We start from the raw sequence: 8,719 nt of genomic DNA on the forward strand, positions 1-8,719 counted from the left end.
CTGAACTAGAACTGAACTAGAACTGAACTAGAACTGAACTAGAACTGAACTAGAACTGAACTAGAACTGAACTAGAACTGAACTAGAACTGAACTAGAACTGATATATTTGAACTAAAACTAAACAAGTTTTTTATTTGGTCGATAACATTTTTGATCCTGTAGTATAGAGCTCAATAAGGTCTTATTTAATCGCATATAGCTGCATGGATTATATTGCTGACTTGTTGGTTGCTCGCTTAAGAGTAAGACATGATTGAATATGTTTGTTAGTCATTGAGTGTGTGAAAATTGTAAATTAAATTGTTAAAAAAAATTGCAAAAATAATCAAAAGTTTGTTGTTATTGTTATAGCTGTTTTTTCAACACTATGTCTGCATTTGATTTTTATGCTCAACATCTTTTCATAGTTGTGTTGGTGGTAGTGGTGGCAATAATGCAAGGATAACAATTAATAAAATTTTGTGCATGTGAGGGTTTTATGAAAAAAATATATATATTTAAATTAATATTCTATAGCTATATTTAATTTTGTTTAAATTTTTTAAAATATTGTCGAAACTCATCTACATTTGATCTTTCATAATACAGGTTATTAACATTTTAGCAGAATATCGGGAATAATACATAATATGACATTTTTAGGTAAATTTGTGTATAACGAATGTTATAAATGAAATATTCTGGTTTCTAAAAGTTATTGCATAAAAACAAAAAACATTGTTTTTTTAACAATTTAACTTTTAATGCAATAATTTAATATTTAAACTATTAAAATAAAATCCAGTTTTTTTGAATTTGCATACAACAACAAAAGAACATAAGTGAGATTCACTTAGTCCCGAGAGAAATTGCATATAAATAATCCAAGATTCTGGAAGATGATCATCATTCAGTTTTTACCAAACAAACGAATAACAACAATTTAAACAAAATGAAATTCTTCATTGTTTTTGCTGCTCTCTTTGCCCTTGCTTTGGCTGCTCCCGCTGAACACCAAGCCGAAATCGTTCATCAAGAATCTGATGTTGAACCTGAGGGCTTCAGATTCCTTACCGAAACCTCTGATGGTACCCATCACGATGCTGAAGGTAAGGTGAAGGATGTTGGCTCTGAACACGAAGCCATCGTTGTTCACGGTTCTTACTCCTGGGTTGATGAGAAGACTGGCGAAAAATTCACCGTTAACTATGTTGCCGATGAAAACGGTTTCCAACCTGAAGGTGCTCATTTGCCCAAACCCGAACATTAAGTGAATTGTTTAATTGTTATTAAAAAAAAATATTTTCAAAAGAATAAATTAATATGAATTTTAAAATTTATTAAAATCATTGTTTTACTTTTTTTAAGAAGCTAAGAAAAGTCTTTGACGTAAATCATTATAGTGAAAAGTTGAAATGGAAAATAAAGTTTTGCATAACAATATACTATGTATAATTGGATTTTTAGAAATCTTTATTAAGAAATTGTGTTCAGGTCGATAAGTTGATAGACAGAGGTTATCCAATAAAAAGTTTCCTCATACTACAATTTAATTGCCCTCGATATTAGTTAGTGTGAATGAATATTATATCAAATCTAAGATATAAATCTAGGCCTCCATCGAGCCTGTTGTATTCTCCTTTACCAGTGTCTCTGGTGGGAGTCTAATCCAAAACTTTCAATCTAACAGACTAGACTACCAGAGGCACATTGGACTAATATCCCTATGATAATGACAACAACGCAACGTTGTCAACATTGCAACAATTCGTTGTTGCAATCTATTATTTTTATACACATACGTTGTCTTAAAGTTAACAGACGTGTTTCATATCATGATAACTTCTACAAAAATCATTGTATGTAAGACTGAGTCTTCTAGCGTATGCAGGACCAAAGCTTTTTAAACACATGCATTGTCTAAAAGTTAACAGACGTGTTAACCTCACCAAATGGGTCCTATTAGCTATTGAAACTGATCTACAAAAATGAAAAGTTAGATTATTAAGGTTGTCGACTATAGAATCGACACACTTAGGTCCATATGTTGGTACCGTTATAGTACCCTGAAACGGATCGTACCTTGACCTACTCATGAGACATTCAAACAAATCTAAGGCATGAACAAATTACTTTCCTATTCACTTCCCAAGTCCTGACAGACGTCTAAATAGCTTTTTGGGAATGGTTTATTTGGGAAAATTTTGTATATAATTAACCTTAGTCCACATATAAGGTCCTCTTCTGAATATGACACAAGTGATAATATAAAAAAATATTCAGCAAAAATCTATACTAAATTTCATTACGATCGTTCCGGTTGCTAGCTCTCTTATAGAAATTTATGTTATTGTCTATAAATCTTTTAAATGTTCACAAACATTATTTGATATTAAAAATTAAACACTCTCTCAAATTCTAAAGATTTAAGTTTAAAGCCCCAAAATGCAATAAGCTCGACTGGTACCAAGTTTATTATTTATCGTTTATCTTGTATTATTAGTATTATTATTATTATTATTATTATTATTATTATTTTTTCAAAAATTCATATACCAACCAACATTAATTATGACCAGCAAATCCACTGTGCATTGTTAATTTAAAGTTTATTGCAAGAATATAAATTTTAGCTGCAACCATACACAAAAAAAATCCAGTTTTATTTAAATTATTTGCATAAACATTTAGAGGAAATTTCTTTGACAAAACAAACTTTAACATTTTAGAATTCAAATTAAAAATTTCAATGCCCTCTTCGCCCTCGCTTTGTCTGCTCCCGCTGAACACCAAGCCGAAATCGTTCATCAAGAATTTGATGTTGAACCTGAAGGCTTTAGATTCCTTACCGAAACCTCTGATGGTACTCATCATGATGCCGAAGGCAAAGTAAAGGATGTTGGCTCAGAACACGAAGCCATCGTTGTTCACGGTTCTTATTCCTGGGTTGATGAGAAGACTGGTGAAAAATTCACCGCTAACTATGTTGCCGATGAAAACGGTTTCCAACCTGAAGGTGCTCATTTGCCCAAACCCGAACATCATTAAGTTAAATGGTTTTGCTATATAATTTTCGATATTTTTTTTTTTTTGAAAATAGATGAAATAGTATAATTTAATTTAGTGGTGGTTTTATTTTTGAAAATATTTTTTGAAATTATGATAAAGAGGGATATATTTGTATTAACCCATTGTGCATTGTTTAAGAAGATCTAGCTATAAATGCCTGTATGAAGTCTTGAAGAAACGAAAGAAACTAGGGGAATGCATTTTCAAGTACCAACCAAAAAACTGGAACATGTTTATCGCTGATTAAAAGCTTGCAGCACTCTATTTTATGCCAACTAGTTTAATGGATCCGAAATAGTTTTCTCTATGATTAGGATGCATTGAAACAAAAACATATTTCCTAAAGAAAAGGGAACTAGACAGATATGCTTAAGTAATTAGTGCTGAGTATATAAAAAGTAATTGGCTTTCAAAAACTATACAAAAAGATGATTAGTGTTTAGTAGAACTGTTTCGAAAAAGCTTCACAAATACCAACGGCAAGGTCCTTTTCAGTAAATGATAGGCGCCGAAAATTTCGGATAATCTTCTTTAATAGTTGATTTCTCAGTCTGAGTTCCTTCAAGATTGGAGCATTCCTCTAAAAAAATTATGTAATTATTTTTACGTGAGTAGAAGATTGGATTAGACATTTGTCCAATAATATAAATGTCCTGTAGATATGTTTGTCTTAAGTGATAGGGCCAGATCAGTTGGAATATTCTTCTTTTATTCTAGAAAAAATCTTAAAATTTTTTTAATAAGTAATCTATATAATGTAGTTATTTAATACATTACCTGGTAATGAGTGGTTGTTATCAATAACATTCTTTATTTTAATTTTTTTTTGAATGGGCTTTCTAGCTAATTATCAAGCCAAGAATCAGTCAAATTATCTAAAGCACCTCTCGAACATTTGTGGTTCGAATCATAGTTGAAATCAGAATTAAAAAAACGTCAATTTTTCTTTTTATGCAAAAACTATTCCAACAAAAATAATAAGTTATTTACCCCAAAAGTTAGTACTTCCACATTGCTTCAGTATTACTTACTTGTTTGCTTTCCGGGTAAGTAAAGTTTTTCCTGGAATAGTAACCGATTTCTCAGCTGAGAAAAATGAACATTCTCTTTGAAACATTGTTGATCAGTAGATATACTTCTAAGAAGCTTAACAAATGCCAAAGGCGAGGTCCTTCTAAGTTAATGATAGGATCAGACTATTCTCAGCTGAGGGAAAATGAACAACATTTTTAAAATATTTTCGATCTAGAAAAATCTGTTCATTGTACATACGTTGTAAATTTTAAAGCGAAATAACTTAAAGTAAAGACAAGAGTGCAATTGTTATCATTAAACGGCAATACACTTCTCCAGAAACTTACTTAAATTTAAATAATATTAAACCACAACCATCCAATTTAATTATTCTATTTCATTTATTTATTTTTAAATAAAATTCTATTAAATTATTTAACAAAATATTTCAACTTTCTGCAGACTTAATATCAGTCAAACACTTAATGTTCGGGTTTGGGCAAATGAGCACCTTCGGGTTGGAAACCGTTTTCATCAGCAACATAGTTAACGGTGAATTTTTCACCAGTCTTCTCATCAACCCAAGAGTAAGAACCGTGAACAACGATGGCTTCGTGATCAGAGCCAATATCCTTTACTTTGCCTTCGGCATCATGATGAGTACCATCAGAGGTTTCGGTAAGGAATCTGAAGCCCTCAGGTTCAACATCAGATTCTTGGTGAACGATTTCGGCTTGGTGTTCAGCGGGAGCAGCCAAAGCAAGAGCGAAGAGGGCAGCGAAAACAATGAAGAATTTCATTTTCTATTGAAATATTCTGTTCAAAAGTAAAAACTGAATTATGACTTTCTCTTATAAGCTTAAAGCTTTTATAGGTATGTTTTGAAGTTGTGTTTTTTTTGTGGAGAGTTTTATGTATCAAAATGTTAAAGTTTATTTTTTTTTAAGAAATTTGTTTAAAGTATTTATGCATATTAATAAAATAGAACTGGATTTTATTTTAGTATTTTAAATTATGGAATTATTGCATTGAGTATAAATCATTAAAGAGAACAGTGGAACCGGATAGCAATGATAAGATTGAAGTGATTTGATAAAGGGTGTCGTAACATTTTATGCGCTTCGATTAAGAGTCAATATTAGAGACAGTTATTATCAATAAAGTCTAACGGCTTTTAATGCTTAATTCAATCAATTTAAGTTCTAAAATGCTAGAAACAAACATATTTTGAATCAATTCAATCTCATTTAAATATTGAATCAAGCACGATCTGAAATCACTTTGATCCAAAATCAATACTTTCGTACATGGCTTATTCAAGATTGATTCAAACATTTTGTACTTCATTCAAGCCAAACCAGGCTTAGCGTACTATTGAAACCGATATGGATTGATTTAAAACCGTATGGTTTGATTCTTTTTTTTTTGAGTGTAGCATAGCTAAGCGATAATAAAGTCATTCGTTACCTTATTGTACCCTCAGTAAACAAGACAATCGTCTCTTTGTTTTACCCTTAGTAAATTCTGATGAGTTTAATTCTTTAAAAAATTTCCTCGAATTTTGTCATACCCTATAAATTCTGCTTTTTCAAAGACATCACAAATCATGTTGCATTTTATTTCTTATTTTCAACTATAAAAATTTAGTTCTTTTATACATATAAATAAAAACATTAAAATTTGAATATAAAAACTCCATGACTCGGTAGAGAAAACATTATTCAGTTTTAACGCTTGAATAGAATAACATCATAACAATTCCAATAAAATGAAATTCTTAATTGTTTTCGTTGCACTCTTCGCTGTTGCCTTGGCTGCTGAACACCAAGCCGAAATCGTTCATCAAGAATCTGATGTTGAACCTGAGGGTTTCAGATTCCTTACCGAAACCTCCGATGGTACCCATCATGATGCCGAAGGTAAAGTAAAGGATGTTGGAACTGAACATGAAGCTATTGCTGTTCACGGTTCTTATTCCTGGGTTGATGAGAAGACTGGCGAAAAATTCACCGTCAACTATGTTGCTGATGAAAATGGCTTCCAACCCGAAGGTGCTCATTTGCCTCAACCTCAACATTAAGTTGAATTTGTTTTGTTAAATAAATTAATTGATTTATTTTTGAAAATATATTAAATAGAATAATTAAATTGAATGGTCGTTTTGTTATATAAGGTATTTTGTTCAACTTTGAAGGATTCGATGTAAGATTTGTATTCAGTATTAGGGCAAACTGTCTCTACATGAGTCGTGTCATACAACAATATCAGATTTTGTCTCAACAACAAATTGGTTTTAAACTTTTTTTACAAAACATGACTTCGTTAACCTTTGGTACCTTATGGTTAGGAAACCAACTACAATGTTATCCCGCATAAAAGTTTGTATGAAAATTCTGGATACATGTAAAGGTTCAGAGCTCCGCTGATCAGTGATCATCATTTCACATTGCCTCCTTAGATGGGTGTTTAACAAGAGTTTGGGTGGTAAATGATCAGGATGTCAGTTATAGAGATCTACTCTATAGCTCATGACTCACTTGTGATCATAGATTAGAATTGATTACAGTCAGTCCCTTCGTTATTATGTTTAATGCTGATCAGTGATCATCATTCCACATTGCCTCCTTAGATTGGTGTTCAACAAGAGTTTTGGTGTTAAATGATTAGGATGTTAGTTAGAGATCCTTTCTATAGCTCATGACTCACTTGCGGTCATATATTAGATTTGATCAGTGATCATCATTCCACATTGCTTTCTTAGATAGGTGATCAACAAGAGTTTTGTTGGTAAATGATCAGGATGTCAGTTATAGAGATCCTCTCAATAACTCATGACTCACTTATGATCATATATTAGATTTGATTACAGTCTCTTCGTTATTATGTTTAACGATGATCAGTGATCATCATTCCACATTGCTTCCTTAGATAGGTGATCAACAAGAGTTTTGGTGGTAAATGATCAAGATGTCAGTTATAGAGATCCTCTCTATAACTCATGACTCACTTATGATCATATATTAGAGAATCCAAAATATCGGTTATATCGTTAATTGAATTACCTATTTTTGACCAGTCGAAGATCATATAGTGAACAATATAATTTAAATAACTAAAAGAAACTAGAAAAACTTATTTCTAATCAGTTGGATCATTTAATTCGACTTATAACAGGTTTAGAAGTTTCTTATATATGAAGAGATCGGTCATCAAAAATTTCAATATTTTTATGTTAAATTCAAATTCAAGGGGATCACTCCCATAATCACTCCCTTGTGAACAAAATAAACCAAATTTAATTTTTTTGCACTATAAAACTTCTTCAATTTATTTCTCAACAACTAGTCTTGCAACAGTCTAGATATAAGATTTAATGTTTCTTCATACAAGGCCTGAATCCCTCCCCAAAAAAAAAAAACATCCAACAACTATAAATTTACATTAAAATCGTTTGAATTTATTAAATTTTTTCAAAATCTTTTTTTTTATTAACAACAACTCTCATAAAGTATTGTTTTCACTATCACTGATCACAAGTACTTAATGTTCGGGTTTGGGCAAATGAGCACCTTCGGGTTGGAAACCGTTTTCATCAGCAACATAGTTGACGGTGAATTTTTCGCCAGTCTTCTCATCAACCCAGGAGAAAGAGCCGTGAACAACGATGGCTTCGTGATCAGTGCCAACATCCTTCAATTTACCATCTTCGTTCTTGGAGGTACCATCGGAGGTTTCGAGAGCGAAACTGTAGCTTTCGGGTTGAACATCAGATTCTTGACGGACGATTTCGGCGTGGTGTTCAGCGGGAGCAGCCAAAGCGACAGCGAAGAGGGCAGCGAAAACAATGAAGAATTTCATTTTGAATTGTTGTCTTATTCGGTTGTTTGATAAAAACTGAATGATGATTTAATCCCAGAATGTTGCAGTTTTTATATGATTCCATGTGTCAGAGAAAACAACAACAAAAAATAAAGCCATAATGATGACAAAATTATGCAAATATTGTGGTATTTGCAAATAGAAAACTGGATGATTTTGCAGGCAAAAATATTAGACAATATTTTTTTTTAATAATTTTAAGCCATCAAACAAGTAATAGAATTAGATGATTTTTTTTTGTTCATTTGCCGGTTTTTTGTACAAAATTTGAATCTAACTGTTAACTATTGTTTATCTCAAGTTACGAATACTAAACTGAGATGGTGTTAATGTTGTCGACAAAAGAATTAAATCAAAAACAAGTTTAAAAAGATATATACTAATCATTGCATACAGGTGAAAAGAAGAAGCAACGTATAGTGATATCAGATATAAACAAAAGTTTATGGACCACACTAATAAATCTATTCTAATTCAGATAATAGATCGGAACAAAACTGTGATTCAGACTACACTATATCTCCGAATATCCAGACTATAAACTTGACTTTAGCACAGTCTTTAAACTTGACTATAGTACATACTATAAACAAAACTGTATATCAAACTATAGAATAGATAGATAGATAGATAGATAGATAGATGGATAGATAGATAGATAGATAGATAGATAGATAGATAGATAGATAGATAGATAGATAGATATATAGATAGATAGATATATAGATATATTGATAGATAGATAGATAGATAGATAGATAGATAGATAGATAGAT

General features: G+C 31.3%; 5 protein-coding genes across 5 annotated transcripts; 3 read left to right on the forward strand and 2 right to left on the reverse strand.

The window, feature by feature from the left end:
- The first annotated feature begins 870 nt into the window (after window positions 1-870).
- On the forward strand, window positions 871-1,321 carry LOC111686690 (larval cuticle protein 65Ab1-like). The gene has a single exon (XM_023449055.2). It carries the CDS (start codon window positions 934-936, stop codon window positions 1,249-1,251), a length of 318 nt encoding a protein of 105 aa, XP_023304823.1. The 5' UTR covers window positions 871-933; the 3' UTR covers window positions 1,252-1,321.
- A 1,231-nt stretch (window positions 1,322-2,552) lies between these two features.
- Window positions 2,553-3,029, forward strand: LOC111686692 (larval cuticle protein 65Ab1-like). The gene is made up of 2 exons (XM_023449057.1): window positions 2,553-2,572; window positions 2,711-3,029. Exons 1-2 carry the CDS (start codon window positions 2,553-2,555, stop codon window positions 3,027-3,029), a joined length of 339 nt encoding a protein of 112 aa, XP_023304825.1.
- A 1,476-nt stretch (window positions 3,030-4,505) lies between these two features.
- Window positions 4,506-7,955, reverse strand: LOC111686693 (larval cuticle protein 65Ab1-like). Its single transcript, XM_023449058.2, has 2 exons — window positions 7,610-7,955; window positions 4,506-4,551 (listed from the first exon to the last, which is right to left on the reverse strand). Exons 1-2 carry the CDS (start codon window positions 7,920-7,922, stop codon window positions 4,547-4,549), a joined length of 318 nt encoding a protein of 105 aa, XP_023304826.2. The 5' UTR covers window positions 7,923-7,955; the 3' UTR covers window positions 4,506-4,546.
- On the reverse strand, window positions 4,547-4,885 carry LOC111686694 (larval cuticle protein 65Ab1-like). Its single transcript, XM_023449059.2, has one exon. It carries the CDS (start codon window positions 4,862-4,864, stop codon window positions 4,547-4,549), a length of 318 nt encoding a protein of 105 aa, XP_023304827.2. The 5' UTR covers window positions 4,865-4,885.
- Window positions 5,782-6,212, forward strand: LOC111686695 (larval cuticle protein 65Ab1-like). Its single transcript, XM_023449060.2, has one exon. It carries the CDS (start codon window positions 5,833-5,835, stop codon window positions 6,142-6,144), a length of 312 nt encoding a protein of 103 aa, XP_023304828.1. The 5' UTR covers window positions 5,782-5,832; the 3' UTR covers window positions 6,145-6,212.
- Window positions 7,956-8,719: the final 764 nt, after the last annotated feature.

This window comes from Lucilia cuprina, chromosome 5, assembly GCF_022045245.1.
Source record: "Lucilia cuprina isolate Lc7/37 chromosome 5, ASM2204524v1, whole genome shotgun sequence".
NCBI lineage: Eukaryota > Metazoa > Arthropoda > Insecta > Diptera > Calliphoridae > Lucilia > Lucilia cuprina.

Bases quoted from the DNA above. Each gene is read 5' to 3' on its own strand.
- LOC111686690 (XM_023449055.2), top strand. From the start codon at position 934: ATGAAATTCTTCATTGTTTTTGCTGCTCTCTTTGCCCTTGCTTTGGCT.
- LOC111686692 (XM_023449057.1), top strand. From the start codon at position 2,553: ATGACCAGCAAATCCACTGT. The intron at 2,573-2,710 runs GCATTGTTAATT...TTAACATTTTAG, and splicing joins ATGACCAGCAAATCCACTGT to AATTCAAATTAAAAATTTCA.
- LOC111686694 (XM_023449059.2), bottom strand. From the start codon at position 4,864: ATGAAATTCTTCATTGTTTTCGCTGCCCTCTTCGCTCTTGCTTTGGCT.
- LOC111686695 (XM_023449060.2), top strand. From the start codon at position 5,833: ATGAAATTCTTAATTGTTTTCGTTGCACTCTTCGCTGTTGCCTTGGCT.
- LOC111686693 (XM_023449058.2), bottom strand. From the start codon at position 7,922: ATGAAATTCTTCATTGTTTTCGCTGCCCTCTTCGCTGTCGCTTTGGCT.